Source organism: Urtica dioica, chromosome 5 (assembly GCF_054948205.1).
Source record: "Urtica dioica subsp. dioica isolate 48M chromosome 5, U.dioica_male_clone48M_v1_H2, whole genome shotgun sequence".
NCBI lineage: Eukaryota > Viridiplantae > Streptophyta > Magnoliopsida > Rosales > Urticaceae > Urtica > Urtica dioica.
This window is the reverse complement of record NC_142760.1, coordinates 9,431,471-9,448,907: the sequence shown is the minus strand read 5'-3', so window position 1 is coordinate 9,448,907 and position 17,437 is coordinate 9,431,471. Positions and strand designations below refer to the sequence as shown.

General features: G+C 38.0%; 3 protein-coding genes across 3 annotated transcripts; 1 reads left to right on the top strand and 2 right to left on the bottom strand.

Annotated features, from left to right (window-relative positions):
* Positions 1 to 978: 978 nt before the first annotated feature.
* LOC149395116 (uncharacterized) lies at positions 979 to 2,500 on the top strand. Its single transcript, XM_089615966.1, has 2 exons — positions 979 to 1,686; positions 2,072 to 2,500. Exons 1-2 carry the CDS (start codon positions 1,047 to 1,049, stop codon positions 2,158 to 2,160), a joined length of 729 nt encoding a protein of 242 aa, XP_089472092.1. The 5' UTR covers positions 979 to 1,046; the 3' UTR covers positions 2,161 to 2,500.
* A 7,418-nt stretch (positions 2,501 to 9,918) lies between these two features.
* On the bottom strand, positions 9,919 to 13,079 carry LOC149395115 (cathepsin B-like protease 2). The gene is made up of 11 exons (XM_089615601.1): positions 12,892 to 13,079; positions 12,468 to 12,521; positions 12,293 to 12,373; positions 11,839 to 11,995; positions 11,719 to 11,723; positions 11,550 to 11,624; positions 11,347 to 11,472; positions 11,041 to 11,259; positions 10,639 to 10,752; positions 10,498 to 10,533; positions 9,919 to 10,274 (listed from the first exon to the last, which is right to left on the bottom strand). The coding sequence occupies exons 1-11, from the start codon at positions 12,952 to 12,954 to the stop codon at positions 10,140 to 10,142; spliced, it is 1,065 nt and encodes a 354-aa protein (XP_089471727.1). The 5' UTR covers positions 12,955 to 13,079; the 3' UTR covers positions 9,919 to 10,139.
* A 1,451-nt stretch (positions 13,080 to 14,530) lies between these two features.
* LOC149395114 (uncharacterized) lies at positions 14,531 to 16,181 on the bottom strand. The gene is made up of 2 exons (XM_089614219.1): positions 15,584 to 16,181; positions 14,531 to 15,480 (listed from the first exon to the last, which is right to left on the bottom strand). The coding sequence occupies exons 1-2, from the start codon at positions 16,179 to 16,181 to the stop codon at positions 14,531 to 14,533; spliced, it is 1,548 nt and encodes a 515-aa protein (XP_089470345.1).
* Between the last annotated feature and the right edge of the window lie 1,256 nt (positions 16,182 to 17,437).

Sequence of the window (17,437 nt, the reverse complement as noted above, 5' to 3'; positions counted from 1 at the left end):
AGCTCAATTATCATTTTATTTAAAAATAATATTCAATCTTATACCACCACAGTTCACTATTCTCGAAATACCTCTTTTACACAATTATATTAAAAGTCTAAAAACTAAAATCAAATTGATTACCCAAACAAAAACTCATTGGTATACCAAAAATAACATGTATACTTAAAATCTGTTTTGTCATGTAATCATCTGTTTTTTAAATAACATTAACAAACTCAAATGGTTCGATCCAAAGTTGATCCTGTGACCAGACTTGACTCAAAATGCGTCTGAACTCTAGCTTTCGAGCTTTGTGAGCATATAAATGATCTCATTTCTCGTGAATAACTTTTTTAGTGAAATTTCCTTTTTTTGTCGCAGTTAATAGATTTCAAATCACTATTGAGTGCAAAATTTAAAAATACGATTATTTAATGAATCAATTAGTTTCAAATGACTATTTTATATAATTTTTCATGTTTATAATATAATTTATATAGTTAATATTTTGACTCAATTTCTTGAAGCTTCAATTGAAGTCAACATTCATTACCTACTTATGGTAAGATTTTTTTTTAAAGGTTAATAAAATTAATTATTGATAATTCATAAAAAAAAAATACGTTGTGAATGAAACTGTTATTACCTGTGATAAGTTGGTTCAAATTATATCAGAGGATAGTTAATAAATTATTTCAAATCGCTTACACTAGTATATTTTTACAAAAAAAAAAAATATAAAAATAAATTATGAGGCAAATAAAATTGTATAGTAAAAAGTAAGAAATTTGATAGAAATCATCATGCGTTTCTTAATTTACAAATACTAAGCTAAAATGCGGCAAAACTACAAAGATCTTTTAAAAATATTTGATTAACTTTTTTACTTATGGACATGGGCCCACTAAAAGGCCAAAAGTCGAATTGTAGACCAAAGAGCAGGAAAAAGGTTTGGTAGGTAGGTCTACAAAATTTCCCTATATAATAATACTCATTCAACTAATAATTAATAAACTCTCCAGTCTCCACTTCTCAAATCTCAACTAAAGCACGTACGAACGTCAATGGCTTCCAAAGCTGGTCTGTATTTCGTAAGCCTATTATTCATCTTCGCTGTTTTCACGTCAACCACGGCAGAGATAGACGACGACGATGACGACGGTACAGTGCTGGGTAGACCACGAATATACCTTGACGACTGTTGGGAGCAATACCTGAAGAGCACACGTGTCACGGTCATAGGGTTCGACAAAATCGAGAAAGCCGTAATAGAATCGGGTCGAAAATTCATGGCCGTGATGCTCCGGAGCCACGTCAGCAAAACCCGATCCATGTGCACCAAGAGCTTCGCCTTTTTCGTTGACCACAAAAACCGGTTCGTATTCTACGACGACATGGAGAGCAACGACACTGCGGTGACGCTGTTCGTCCCAAACGACGAGTCGTTGAGGATCGAGGAGGGGATTACTCTCAACGCCCAGATCGTGTCTTCAAGGATCGATAAACGGGCCTTCCAGACGGGCTCGCTGGGCCCGGGATCCACATTGTTGGCCCACAACGGCCTTGATGGGCCCAAAGTTGAATCTGTTTCCGAGAATGGCACTTCGGTCGTCATCTCCGGCGCCAAAATCACAAGTTGGGGGATTTACGACGATGGTCGCATTCTCGTTCACGGCACCGACGATTTTTTTAATCACTATAAAGGTACTTACTTTTTTTTTATTTTCAGTTCACTCTAGTGATATTATGCAAGAATGAATTTTGAATAGGAGTGTTATAATTAATGCTTTATTTGCATATGAAATAATTAATTCAACTTGAACTCATACGGTATTTCATGGGTCGTGGGTGGGTACGTATATTTTCAATATGATCGAGTAGATTATACATAGTTTGATATATTAATGGCGCAATAAATGTACTTTTCCAAGAAATTTTATTTTATTTTTTATTTATTTTTATTCAAATTTTCTTTATTTTAAGTATGATCTATTTTCAAGAGTACATTCATTTGATCTTATTTTATTTATTTTATTTGATCGTATTATTTAATATATAAGCCCAATACTAAATAAAGGATCATTATTAGAGTTGTCTGCAGAGCATACTTACCGAACTTTTGTTGACGAAATGACGAGTAACGACAAAGTAAACACATCTGAGTTTGAAGTTGATTGATCGTGAAGCGTCATTCTTATAAGTAGCTTGCAGAGTTTGTTGTCGTTTTTTTTTTTTTTTTTTTTTGGTGATGTTATTATAGGTGATGATTCACCATTTACATTCAGATATGCAATCAATATATTCAAATTCGATATGTAATTTGGAAGTGCATTTTACTATAATATGTATCTCTCTACATATCTCCTTAATGCTCTAGATTTCTCAATTTAAGTCTTTAATTATCGGATTTCGCACTCACTGATGTTTAGAACAAAGATCAAAATATCGGCGATATATAGGGATATATCCTCGATATCCCGTTTTTCTGATACCTCGATAAAATATCTTTAATAAACGTTATCGTTTTACAAAATATAGACAAAATATCGCGATATATCATCGATTTTAGTCTAAAACATGAGAATATCGGCTTGATTTTGAACAGTATCGTTACTCCTCTGTGCAATTCTTATGCGATATTGGCGACTATCGGCGACAAAGCTTCATCTCTGTGGAATATCGTCCGACGAAGAAGGATTTTTATAGCATATCGCCGATTGAGTCGGATATATCTCGGATATTTTGAAAAAATTTGTTTTAAATTTTGTTTTTCACTCTTAGATAGATTTAACTCAAGTTTTGTTGATTTTTTTTTTTTTGCATATTTGAAATTAGTATTTAATATCTTTCAGATCACCAACTTATTTTTAAAGTTCCAGCGAGTTTTTTAAAGTTCCAGCGAATTTTCCGGCGATTTGAAAATTTGCATAACCTTCATTTAAAGTATAGGTTAGTGTAAAAATTATGTTATTGTAGAATTTAGGATATTTCTACGTGTGAATTGGAATTTATGATTGTAAACGGAAATATGTGAAATCGAAATTAGGATATATAAATTTTGATTTTAAAAAATGCAAATCAAAACTTGTGATTGTGATTGTGATTAAGAAATTGCGAATTATAAATTGTGATATTGTACGTGTGAATTGAGATTTATGATTGTGGACGGGAATATGTGAAATCGAAATTAGGATATATAAATTGTGATTTTAGAAAATGCGAATCAAAACTTGTGATTGTGATTAAGAAATTGCGAATTATAAATTGTAATATTGTACGTTTGAATTGGAATTTATGATTGTGGACGGTAATATGTGAAATTGAAATTAGGATATATAAATTGTGATTTTATAAAATGCGAATCAAAACTTGTGATTGTGATTGTGATTAAGAAGTTGCTAATTATAAATTGTGATATTGTGGTTGTGAATTTTTTTATTTACAGAAATGACCGATGAAGGGGCAAGAAAGTATTGTACGTCCATCCAAGGGAGTTCGAACGGGTTCACATGCCACTTTTGTGATTGGAAAATGACAGGTGGTGGGATTACTCGAATGAAATACCATTTGAGTGGTAACGATCCAAATAAAAATGCGAGACCATGCGCTAAAGTTTCTCCCGAGGTTCGAAAAGAGATGCGAGTACTGCTTCTACAAAGCTCCCTAAAGAAGCAGAAGAAGTTTATGATATTAACGTCGGTCGAAGGTTGACACAAAATCTTGAAGATTCAGATGAAGACGCCGAAGCGGGAAGAGAATTGTTTAGACAATTCAAAAAGAATCGTCAAGAAGAAGCCTAAAAAAGATTTTCCAGGGGGTTTGAGGGTCCCGGGAGAGGCTCGGGGGCAATGCCCCTTGGCTCCGTCTCTATGTTGATCAGAGAGTGCGAAGAAATAAAGGATTCCGGAGATGGTGAATCCGCGTAAGAAAATTCTCATCAATTTCAAGAATGTGATAGCTCGAGTTGCCGAAGCGGGTAAGACATTTTTTGAAAATGCTTATTTATAGAACTAGTTAAGTTCCGACGAGCTTGAAAATAATTTTTTATGTTATCGATCAGAGAGTGCGAAGAAACAAAGGATTCCGGAGATGGTGAATCCGCGTAAGAAAATTCTCATCAATTTCAAGAATGTGATAGCTCGAGTTGCCGAAGCGGGTAAGACATTTTTTGAAAATGCTTATTTATAGAACTAGTTAAGTTCCGACGAGCTTGAAAATATTTTTCTATGTTATCGTTGTACAGATCTCGGTGTGCATATTCCCTCACCTTATGAGATATCCTCTGTGTACTTGTCGATGGAGGTTGAAGACTTCAAGAAGTACATGGATGCACAACGACCCACGTGGGAAGAATATAGATGTACCATTATGTTGGACGGTTGGACAAGAACCACAAAGTTGAGTATTCTCAACGTAATGGTATACTCAGATGGATGTATGGTATTCTTGAAGTCTATCGACGCGTCGAACAAGATCAAAGATACGCGTACATAGATGGCGTGCTCAAGGATGTCATAGACGAAATTGGGGAGCACAACGTCGTGCAAGCTATTACTGATAACATCTAGGCTTATGTTAAAGCTGAGAAAGAGTTGATGAAGAAGTACCAGGTGTATTAGACGCCGTGTGTCGCACATTGCATCGACCTCATGTTCGAGGACATCGGGAAACGTCCTATTATTGTGGGACCAGCTGTGAAAGCTCGTAACATTACAAAGTTCATTTACAATCACTTGAACGTGTTAGCAACGATGAGAGAATTCTCCCCGATTGAGCTTATTCGCCCTGCGAAGACACGATTCGTGATGAACTACTTGGCATGAGGAGCATACGCAGCAACAGAGTCCATCTGCGAAACATGTTCATATCAGAATCGTGGGAAGTGTCGAAGCTCAAGAATTCTGCCACCGGTAGAGTTGTGGAGGAAACAGTAATGGATGCCTCTTTTTGGACTTCCCTTGACATGGTTTGCTCCATTTATGAGCCGATGTACGCAGCTCTACTTGTCGTGGACACTGAAGTGGTTCCCACTATCGGAATGATGTACAACGTGTTTAAGTCGATGGTTTCACGTTTGTCCCACCTTCAAGGCAAACAATGAGTGATAGACATTGTGACTGAACGGTGGAAGAAGCAGCTACATCATCCGTTACATGAAGCAGCTTATTGGCTAAATCCAAGGCTTTAATACAACCCCAGTGTTGAGAGCAAACGATGGCATGAGTCCTTGCGCCGTACCAGTTTTGCTTGTCCCAAAAAAAGATGGCACGTGGAGGATGTGTGTTGATTGTCGGGCCATCAACCAAGTCACGGTAAAATATCTTTTTCCAATTCCTCGCTTAGATGACATGTTAGATGAATTGCATGGCTCTTGCATTTTTTCCAAAATTGATTTAAAAAGTGGATATCACCAAATTCGTATGAAAGAGGGAGATGAATGGAAAACGGCTTTTAAAACTAAACATGGCCTATATGAGTGGTTAGTTATGCCTTTTGGATTGTCAAATGCACCTCGTACGTTTATGAGGATAATGAACCATATTTTACGATCATTCATAGGAAAGTTTGTTGTTGTTTACTTTGATGATATTCTCATTTATAGTAAAAACATGGATGATCACTTGTTACATTTGAGGACTATTTTGGAAACTCTCCGTTCGGAAAAATTATATGCTAACCTCAAAAAGTGAACCTTTTGCACCGATGAGCTTGTCTTTCTTGGTTATGTTGTCAACAGCAAGGGAATCACAGTTGACCAAGAGAAGGTGAAAGCAATCCAAGAATGGCTAACCCCAACCAACGCGGGCCATGTTCGGAGTTTCCACGGGCACGCTAGTTTTTACCGGCGATTCGTCAAAGATTTTAGCACCATCGCTGTCCCGCTCACTGAGGTAATCAAGAAGAATGTTGGCTTCCAATGGAACGAATCTCAAGAAAAGGCGTTTCAACTACTCAAAGACCATCTCACAAAAGCACCCCTTTTAGCCTTGCCTAACTTCACCAAAACTTTTGAGGTTGAATGTGATGCCTCCGGAGTAGGCATTGGGGCCGTTCTCATGCAAGAGGGTCGTCCGTTGGCGTACTTTAGTGAGAAGCTAAGTGGAGCCTCATTAAATTATCCAACGTACGACAAGGAGATGTACGCTTTGATTCGTGCACTTGAGACTTGGCAACATTATCTCATTTCTCGAGAATTTGTAATTCACACCGATCATGAGACATTGAAGTATATAAAGGGACAACACAAGCTCAATCGAAGGCACGCACAATGGATCAAGTTCCTTGAGGCTATTCCTTATGTCATCAAGTACAAGAAAGGTAAGGAGAATGTGGTAGCCGATGCCCTTTCTCGAAGGGAAATTGTTAGATTGCATGGAACACCCAAGACCATTGTTTCCGACCGCGACACAAAGTTCCTTAGTTATTTTTGGAAAACTTTGTGGGGTAAGTTAGGTACAAAACTTCTTTTCTCTACAACTTGCCACCCTCAAACTGACGGCCAAACGGAAGTAGTCAATCGAACACTTTCCACTCTTTTGCAAGCAATTATCAAGAAACATATTAAAGAATGGGAAGACTGTTTACCCCACGTTGAGTTTGCCTATAATCGTGCTATACATTCATCTGCAAAATTTTCACCATTTGAAGTTGCTTATGGTTTTAATCCTCTAACCCCATTGGATTTGACATCGCTGCCAACTTCTGAGCACTTAAATTTAGATGGGGAGCAACGTGCAAAATACATCCGCGATTTGCATGCAGAAGTTCGCACCAACATCGAAAAGAAGACACGAGCTTACATCAAGCATGCCAATAAAGGACGAAGAAAGATCACATTTGAGCCCGGAGACTTGGTATGGGTTCATATGCGCAAAGAAAGATTTCCGAATGAAAGACGTTCCAAGCTTCATCCTCGCGGAAACGGGCCTTTTCAAGTCCTCTCAAAAGTAGGAGACAACGCCTACAAGTTAGATCTTCCTGGTGAGTACCATATAAGTCCTACTTTCAATATTACTGACTTATCTCCTTTTTATGCAGATTTGGATTAGAGGGCAAATCATATTCAACCGGGAAGGAACGATGAGGACATCTCTAGCATCGGACCACCAATGGAACAGGAGGACCTAACACGGCACATTATCGGACCAGCAACACGAGGGAAAACTAAGTATCAACTTAGAGAAGTAGTTCCAAGATATTTCATCAAAGATCTGGCCTTGTTGCTTCGAGAAATATACGACATTAACGGCTCCGTAACGGCCACAGATCATATTGCACCATAACTGCCGTAACCGATGCGGAATTGAGTGCCAATCGAAACAAGAATTGAAGCCATCTTTATGGGGTGTTTTTATTTTGTCTTTATTGGGTTTTTTTTTAACGTTTGGAGTCTTGTTGATGAGTATAGAGAGTTGTAACTCCCATATTTATTTTTGTCTTTATTTGTGTCTTTTACGTGTGGAGTCTGGTTGTTTTTTTTTTTATGTTATAATTAGGAGTTATGTTTTTGTAATCGATTCCTGGTCTTAAACCCTTGAATTGAGGTCAGTTTTATTTTCTTAGAAGACACTATATATAGTGGTTGTATTGGTCTTTGTTTTGGCATCTTGAAATATATATAACATTGAGTGTGTTTGTGTGATTTGAGAGGTATTCTCTTAGCTCTAGAACTTATCAAGAATTTGTGCTCGAAATTCTTGTGGCGTTCGTCCGATTTATCGATGGGTATTCCGCAACCCCTCGTGACATCAATCGATCCATTTTTAATTCGAAGGTTTCCCCGCACGAAAGCTTCGTCTATATCCGAACTTTCCGATATACGGTTCGCTCGAATTTGAACTCCGACGAATTTCTCCGACGAATTCATATCAGTGTATTAATTGTAATTTCAAATGATAGATATATGTTACAAAAATTCGAGGACAAATATTAGGAGGTAATTGAGCTTAAAAAATGTAATCCAGTCACCTAATTTTGAATCTAGCGAGTTAATTTTCCTCCCAGTATCGATCAGTAGATATAAATCACATGAAAATATAATAATGTCGTATATTGTTCTCTTAGCATAATATAGTCACATCATTAACAAACGTAACCACATAGTTACATTGTGCTTAATGGTATTAGCAGTAGAAGCTAAATTGGAGGTCTGAGCATTGGGGATTGTAAGCGACTTAACAATCTTGTAATGTTAGAATAAAAACAAAAGGTTTCCAAAGAAAACGATTTCAGTGACATAGCAATTCCATCCCCTTGTTCCTCACTATTTTCTTACAATAAAACCCTCAAATAATTGATTATATAAGAGCATCTCCAATACTAGGAGAATATTTAATTGTATCTCTCTTCCAATCATTAAATTTGTAATTTTTAACAAAATCAATCCAATGCAAGCTCCTTTAACCATAACACTTTTACCCTTCTTTTATTATCTACATTTTTTTATTTATAATTTAGATTCATATGCTTAATTTAAAAATAAATATAATTAATTAAAATAAAAGATTGCACTACGAAAAAAAAAGATTCATATAATAAAAAAAAATAGTGGCTCGGAAAACCAATTGGAAAACAAATTTTATCAACAAGAAAAAAAGGAAAACAAATGAAGTCAGATGGGGTTTGGTGGGTGAGAGTTTGATGAGAATTAGTGAGATCGATGGGAGTTGGTGATTGATGACTGCTTTGTTTATTATATTTTTTTTTTTATCAAAAATAATAAAATAATGATAAATTCTTCACTTGGCAATTCCTGCGCATTCGGACGGCAGAAAATCGTCGGAACGGAATTCCGAGCATCGACTGGGCCTCGTGGAAGAACCGTCTACCGCTGGATGAAGGACGGAAATTTCATTCCGCGGACGTGGCGGAAATGTCAGAGGAGCGCTCGGGGGATCATACAGTTGACCTGACATTTGAGTTTTTTTTTTATTTATTTGGGTTCATCTGGGCCGTTGGATATAAAATCCAACGACCCAGATCATTTCTGCCATTAACGCAGGTTGGAGCAGCTCGGAAGGAAGGCGTTCCGTCAAGTTCCGTCGAATATTCATTCGGTAGGGAAAAACCATTTCCGGACCCACGGAATTTCCGTGTGAAACGCGACGGAAAGCTTCCTTCCGGGAGATCGTCGGAAGGTCACGACCTCGGTACGGTAGTTCCGATTTCGTCCGATGCCCAAATAGAGCGACTGTGCCCAATTGGCTCTTTTTTACGTTGACGTCAATTGGTAAGTTGTTGTAACTCATTGGAGAGATGCTCTAAGATCACTATTTTCAAAAAATAAAAATAAAAAATATATTATTATATAATTTGCGAACCTGACGATGAGGAAACTAAAACGAAACTTACGTTCATCCTCTTTTAGGGGTATTTAAATAGATAAAGGTACCATCTGTCTTTTTATATGCCAATGTGGGTTTCAAAGAGTGTTCAAAGTTCAAACATTCTAGTGTCTACAATTAGAGCTTTCCTTATGGTGTATCTGGTTATTCAAGTTTCTCTTCGATAATAATAGATTCTCATCTAAAATTATAAAAGATGATAATAAGTGAATGGTGTAGAAAAGATTATAGGATTTTAATAGTTTTATTAAATTTACTTTGACCGCAAAAAAATACAACCAAAAATTATTCAAAATAAATTATTTTCGTAAGAAAATTATGTCGGTTGACTTCAATTAACTTTCATTAACTTACATCTAGTACTGACTTTTCAAATTTAATCCCAATAACACCTCCATAATCACTTTAACATCCAAGAATATCTACTTTTTTATTATACATTTATTCCTTCACTCTGTTGTAAGTTAGAACTTTGCGTTTTACCTAAACCTGAAATCCGTCTTATTTCCTAAATTCCTAAAATCTTCCGTATCGGCATACTTCCAGAGCTACATCGAGTTTGCTATTTGTTTTTACGACGGGAAACGATCAATGGAAAAGTTTTCCGATTCCTATACGAAATCGATAATTTGTATTTTCGAGAGTTGGCTGATATTTTTAAAATTCACATATTTGGAACTGGTGATTTAGTTACCCTTTGATAATCCGAAACACAATCATCTTATTTATCAGCATTACACAGCTTGTGGAGGGTTAAAATATGTATAATTACATGTAGGAGTTCAGATGCGTACTCAAACAAGTCTCCCGAAATTAGTATGAAGAATGCAAATCATTGCTCGAACTTTTGGCCGCGATTATAAGGTTTTTGCTTGAAGGCATGCCAGCGACCACGCCGCTTTCGATGCCACACTCGTTTTGCCCTCTCACAATCTTGAAATAACCGTCCTGACAATGCACAAACATCGTCTCAAAACAATGCGCCGTTTTGGAACTTGAAAAATCATGGTTTCCACTTGAATATTTTTCCCTCTATACAACAAGGAATTTTGGTTTCGACTTGATTTTATTATTTATTTATGAAATTGATATTTTTCTCCAAATTATGATTTTTTTTTTTTTTTGGTAAAATCCTAAGAGAGGCTAAGAGAAAGGAGTAAGGAAAACATACATCACCCCAGCCTTTGTTCCACTGATTCGCAAGAAGCTGAAAAGGAGCAGAGACGACTAAGTCAATATAAACAGGTCACAAAAGAATCGAATCGAGTTTTGTGGTTTAAAAAAGAAAGAAATCGAGAACAGAGTTCGATACCCAATAGTCCAGGCCGTCATCAGATGTTCCCCATCCGATCAGCTTGACGGCATGACCGCCAATTGAATTGCCCGTAACGTGTTTGTAAACTCCCGATTTGTAGTGAGCGAAATCCTGTAAAACAAATCAAAGAAGAATATGGTTTTAACAACAGACATTACATTGGTTTGATGGTAAGGAAGATACTCTGTGTGTCAAACAAACGAGTATAAATTGTTTATTTGCCTCCTGAATTATGGCGGTCGTGTCAATTCACCCCTTGATAAAAAAATATCGTCCCAAATGATCCTTAGAAATTATAAATCGTATCATTCTAGTCCTTATCGTATCAGTGTACCGGATTTTGCCAAGTCTACAAATGTTTTGGTGGTTTTGGCAAACCAAATAAATAAGGCTCGTTACCTCATAAACCGTGAAGCCAACCTCGACCGGTCCGTTCTTGTAAACTTCGGCCATTATACTCTGTGGGTCCTTGTTGACTTTGTATGCGTTGGCACCGTAATGCTTTGACTCCCTCCATAACTCGTTCTTGCTGACACACTTTCTGTGACATCTCGGGGTCGGATAAGCGGGCTCACAACCGGGGTGTGAACACCCTGTGTTGTCGAAATACGGGTCACACTGCAACGTATTTAAAAAAAATTGAGCATACACGAAAATAAAATAAAGAAGTCGAGAAGAAAAGGAAACTGATCATGAAGGTCTTACATCTTCGGTCACGATACCATGATGGACAAAGTATCGCCACGCATATAATGGAATCCCTCCATTACACCCGCTTCCGCACAAAAATCCGCAGCATGCCAAAACATCGTTCACCGATAGAGAGACGTTCTAGAGGACCAATAAACAAAAAAGAGGTTATTTAAAAAATGATCACGAAATCTACCGAAAATGGGGATTCAAGTTACCCTATTGAAGTGGATGCAAAAGCGATCGGACAGCGATTCTGCAGCCGCGAAAGCCCAGCAAGAACCACAGTGTCCCTGTTTGTATACAGAAACCATTCAGGGTTACTTTTCCAACCTCGGTTCAGTGATAAATAATTTATATTTAAAATTATTGGAATGAGGTTCTTACCTGATCTGCAGATGAGAAAATCAATTGGGTTTCGACATAAAGAAACAAAGCAACAGTCAGTGCCTAATTTTTATGTAGATCAAGAAATATGTGATGATGATGATGAGAAAAGCTAGTGACCTAAAATTCTGCTTATCGTGCTGCACTGAGGCCAAGCGGTTCTTGCGTCGAAGTTCTTCGGCAACTTCAAAGTCTTCGGATGAGTTATTACAGGAATGCCCTCCAAATCACTCTTAGGTGTTGGTTTCACTCCAAGAAGACGCCTAAATTCACCAACCTGCAAATTCAAAAGAATTGGTACGACATAAAACAAAGTACAGAGGGAACTATAAAAGTGGTTTCAGTAAATATGAAATCACCAAATAGACCATTTTATGTTTCCTTTTCCGGTTTAGTGAATAGATATGATCACACTGCAAAGAGTCACTTTTCACACATTTCATTTTCCTTTCTTTCTCTACAATTTCTATGCCAAGAAAGACAAATCTTTACATTCCTTTTGAAATCATCCTTTGATATGTTCTTCATATCGTAATAAACACATGAGAGTCAAAGTGTCGATTTGAATACTCACAGTGACGTTTGAGAATCGAGGATTCACGCCGGCTTTCCATCCAGCCTCGGGATTCTCGTTTACTTGTTTGATGATAGATTCCTGTAGGATATAATCGCCACAATAACTATTTAAGAAACCCATAAAACAAACAATGGGACACATTATTTATATATAAGCATTGGCTTTAAAATACTTGTAGGATATGAGAATTCAGCTTTGCACTGCTCAGAAGTTCCTCTTGTATAGCCTGTGGAACCAATAACACCCAACTTATGAGAATTCACATAACAAGCAAGTCAATTGAAATATCATGTGGTAAATATATCAGTTTTATTATAGAAATAAAAAAAACCCAAATAATTTTATTGCATCAAAATAAGAAATTACATAACTAAATAAATAAAAATCACCGTATCTATAACATCAGACCGTATTATTTAGTGATTAATATCATGAAGGGCATCGAATGCATTGTTTGTTAACAGTAACAAAGCAAGGAATTTGTCTCATTTGTATCAGATTCGATTTGGTTCATAGCATATAAAACTGTTGAAGAACATGTAAGTGAAATTTCTCAACAGCACAACTTAAAGAAGAAGAAAAGGAAGTTGACTAACGTTTGACTGACAAATGGAGATGAAGAGAACAAGAAGAACGAAGATCGGAAAATTGGTCGCCATTTCTGGACGAGGGTGGTTTTTTAGGATAGTTTTTGTATGATATCAATGATTGTTGCGAGGATATTAAGGGATAGGGAACATAAATGTAAAGCAAAGACTTTGGTGGTGTACATGTATAGCTTGAGATCAAGACATTAAAAGGCTTTTGTGTAATTTTGGAGGTATCGAAACCATTTTCTTTTTCTTTTTCTTTTTTTCTTTTCTCTTTCTTTTTCAACATGTGACAAATGCGGTGGCGAGGATATGAACTTTACCACCGTGTTAGGTGCAAAATTATTTGAGGAAATATCGGCATAAGTATCCAATGTTTTCGAAAACATACAATTAAATATTTTTTTTTTTTCGTGGCAAAAAATATCTAAGGTTAGGTTTTAATTCCACAGTTAAATAAAACCGTTAAATCTAACGGAAATTCACATGAAAACCTCAAATTAAACATGATTTAACGTTTTTCTTATACAATTAACTTAAAATTAATAATATCATTTTTAATAATAATTTTTTTTTTAATTATAAACGAATTTTATGTTATAATTAGACATTAATAATATTATTAAAATGATTTCATATTCATTTATTTATATTAATCATGTTTGAAAATATTTTTTTATTAAAATTTTATAACAACACAAATAACTATTCGTAATCAATCAAATTTGTAAATAAATGGTACTAACCATTCAAAAATTTGAATTAATGTGTATTATACAAAATGTAGAATCATTTTTTTTAATCTTTTTTATTGACAAATTTATAACAAAATAATTAACTAAAAATAACTTTGATATTATAATCAAGCAATAAATAATATTACTAAAAACGTTTTTTATATTAAAAAATCAATTAAACATTTTTCAATAAAAAGAATATTTTCATACATGATTAATATAAATAAATAAATATAAAATCATTTTAATAATACTATTAATGTCTAATTATAATATAGAAGTCGTTTATAATTAAAAAAAATTATTATTAAAATGATGTATTAATTTTTAGTTATGTTTATGAAAAAAATATTAAACCATGTTTAATTTGAGGCTTTCATGTGGATTTCCGTTAGATTTAACGGATTTATTTAACAGTGGAACTGAAACCTAACATTAGGTATTTTTGCTGCGAAAAAATAGGTATTTAAGTGTATGTTTCCGAAAATATTGAGTATTTATGCCGATATTTCCTCAAATTATTTCAATGATACACTTTTGAAATTTGGTACAAGCTAATTTATAGCTCGAGGAGCTTTTTTTTTTTTTTTATGTTAGGGTCTGAATTTATTTCACCGAATGATAAAAGGAAAAATGACATATATATATACTTTGTGTTTTAGTAAAATGTCAAGTTTAATTTTTGGTTTTCAAAAATGTCGAGTTCATATCCTATGTTTAATTAAAATGAGGAAATTATAATTTGAAATAGACAACAGTGTCACGAATCTTTTTATTGACGTTGACAATAATATTTATATGTAAACACCAATTATCTTTATTCCTTCGCGCCATATATATAATTTATTTAAAAACTAAAAAATAAACAACAATCTCTTATTCATGAAGAACACAGAAGAGCCGCACATTCACCGTTCCCAAACCGCCTTCTTTTCATCGTATGAATCCCCCACGAAAGCCCATTGATTCTCCGAGATGAGGTCCTCCATATGAACCTTAAGCCTCATCACAAGACATCGAGAAACGATTTTATAAATCACATTACAAAGGCTAATAGGCCGAAACTCACTAACCTTTGTCGCCTTGTCAATTTTCAGGATAAGAGTGACCACCGTATTATTAATAGCCGTAACCGAGTGCCCATCGTTGAGAATTCCCAAGCATGTTTTAGAAACGAGATCCCCGACAACACTCCAATATTTTTTATAAAAGAGGGCCGGGAACCCATCACTTCCCGGAGCTTTGATGACGCCCATAGAGAAGACTGTTTTCCTCACATCATCCCGATGAAAAGATCGGAGTAAATCGTCATTAACTTCGGCCGTGACCCTCATCGGATTCGAGGAGGTGAAAATGTCCTTGAAATAGGACGCGACTACCTCTTCGACCTCAATGTCACCCTCCCGCCAAGTTCCCGACATGTCAAAAAGGCCCCGAATTTCATTCCTCTTCTTCCTTGTAGACACTTTCCGGTGGAAAAGAGAGGTATTCTTATCCCCGCATTGCATCCACGTCATCCTATTTCTTTGCCTCCAAATCTTCTCATCTTTCTCAAGAAGTGCGTCAAGTTGTCGTTGTTCTCTCCCTAACTCCAAGCGAGTAGCCTCACCTCTTTCCTCCCCAGCTTTCCACACCCGAACCGTTTGGCTCTCGATCCTAGCCTTCAACTCACGCCTCCTCCCAGTGCCCCAACTGTCGAGGCTAACTTTGCAGTGTCGAAGACACTCAAGGAACTCGGGAAGAGCAGCCCCCCGGGTTGTCACAAGACCACGCCTCCCGAATACGTTCCTCGCACTTCTCTTCATCACACCATGCCTCCTCGAAAAAGAACCGTCTAGGTCTCTTAAAAGGCTCGCAGCTACCACCAAGAGTAGAGAGGATAAGAGGTCTATGATCCGAGTTCCAAAATTCCAAGTGGGAAACTTTGGCCCTTGGAAACATAGATCCCCACTCCGAGATACCAAGGTATCGATCAATCCGCTCTTGAATACTAGTAGGTGACGAGCTTTTCCTCCACGTAAAATCAGCCCCGTCATAGCCGAGGTCCATGAGATCACAGTCCTCCAAAAGGTGGCGAAAGGATTTGAGAAGATGTGGTCCTCGTACCCTCCCGTCACTCAGTTCCTTGTTATCCAAGACCTCATTAAAGTCACCACCAATAAGCCACGGACTCCGGCATGCACCGACGAATCGCCGCACAAGATCCCACGAGAATTTTCTATTACTCGCTACCGGATCTCCATAAAGACTCAAAACCCTCCAAACAAGCCCATTCTCGTGTGTCACCATACCCTCAATGTGGAATCGAGAGTACGAGCCAAGCGCGAAGCAAACCGGATGCTTCCATAAGATCATTAAGCCTCCACTTCGCTCCACACAGTCAACAGTAAAACAACCTTCAAATCCCAACAACACACGGACTCTCTTCGCCACACTATGTCTAAGCTTAGTTTCCGAAAGAAAAATCAAGTCGGGCTTATGGTTTAACGAGTGCGACCGAAGAATCCTCTTCGTCCTGGAGCTGTCTAACCCCTGGACGTTCCAAAATAAGGAAATCATTGCGTCCGGCGGCCTTCATCACCGTGGGGCGCCGCTTCAGAATCAAGAGAGTCTGCCGCCAAATCCAGTTCACTAGAAATCACTGGAACGTTGTAACGCAATGAGGCTGAATCACTGAGCCCCTGTGGATGCCTCGATGTTGACACAGGAGCTGCTGCACCTATGGCCACCCTATCTTCACTTGTCAGATTGGGGCTTAATCTCGCCGACTTGACCGCACCCCTCTCCTCCAGCTCGTTAGTCATCCCATAAGAGATCTGGGCTAATTCCATCCCACCACTCGTCTTAGAATTTCCCGGGAGACGGGCTCTTTTTTTCCATGACGTCTTCTCCGAAGTCTGGCCTCGCTTAGATTGGAACTTGGCATCCATGCTCTCCTGTTTGCCCTTCGTCCGGACACCCACCTTTTCTCCTATGGGCGTGCTTCCAGCCACAAAGGCGAACACATCCCCCTTGTTCTTCAAGTTACTCGCCGCCAGAGATAACCTCGTCGACCCTCCACCACCATATTTCTTACCCGGCCGGGGCTGGGCCAGCTTCCCCACTTCTCTCTTGGCAGCGCTACCCACTCCACGATCAGCGCCACCACCATCTCCTCCTACCCCACCAGAGCCCGCGAAGACCGTCGTTACCAGGGGCGCCTAATAATTCTCGGTCGCAACTTCAGTTGAGTTCACACCGGCTGAGAGAGCATTTCTCGCGTCAAGGGTGATCTTCGATTCAGCAAAATTCTGAGCCCCAGTCCCAACGTTCAAATTCAGCCCAATACCACAGCCCAACTTATTTTTTCCAACCTCCGGGCCTAAAACGGATTGGGCCAAAGCAAAGAAAGAATTAACCTTGCTCTTAACATTATGGCCCACAACTTCACCAGCCACGTCAGCCCTCTTCTCCAAATTAACCGCACGAGCCTTAGAAGTCGATGATTCCCCTAGCTTACCCACATTGGGACTCGGGGCCTCCCCTCCCTTCGAGGCATCAGGACCAGTGGAGAAGGATCTCGGGACAGAGCGAGCCGCCGGAGAGGGATTCCCAACTCCAGGCGTGTGACGATCCCCTCCACCCGGCTTTCTAGAACTCTGCTCCGCCGCGTCAGTCTTAGCCGATGAGGGTTGTTTCTCGCCCTCACCCCCCATTTCCCTTGCCCCCGTGAATTTCTTCACTCCCCTCTGAGCCTGTTTATCACTCCGATGCTGCTCCTCTGACCTTTTTGATCCCCTGACTCTCAAGATCGAGTTAACCAACCGGTTCGGTGC

Excerpts from the sequence above, each read along its gene's own strand:
- LOC149395114 (XM_089614219.1), bottom strand. The coding sequence starts at position 16,181 with ATGATTTCCTTATTTTGGAACGTCCAGGGGTTAGACAGCTCCAGGACG. Across the intron at positions 15,481-15,583 it reads GCGGATTGATCGATACCTTG|CTGCGAGCCTTTTAAGAGAC; the intron begins GTATCTCGGAGT and ends TCTTGGTGGTAG.
- LOC149395116 (XM_089615966.1), top strand. The coding sequence starts at position 1,047 with ATGGCTTCCAAAGCTGGTCTGTATTTCGTAAGCCTATTATTCATCTTC. Across the intron at positions 1,687-2,071 it reads TTTTTTTAATCACTATAAAG|AGTTGTCTGCAGAGCATACT; the intron begins GTACTTACTTTT and ends GATCATTATTAG.
- LOC149395115 (XM_089615601.1), bottom strand. The coding sequence starts at position 12,954 with ATGGCGACCAATTTTCCGATCTTCGTTCTTCTTGTTCTCTTCATCTCC. Across the intron at positions 10,534-10,638 it reads ATGACGGCCTGGACTATTGG|CTTCTTGCGAATCAGTGGAA; the intron begins GTATCGAACTCT and ends GCTCCTTTTCAG. Across the intron at positions 10,275-10,497 it reads GGAACAAAGGCTGGGGTGAT|GACGGTTATTTCAAGATTGT; the intron begins GTATGTTTTCCT and ends GTGCATTGTCAG.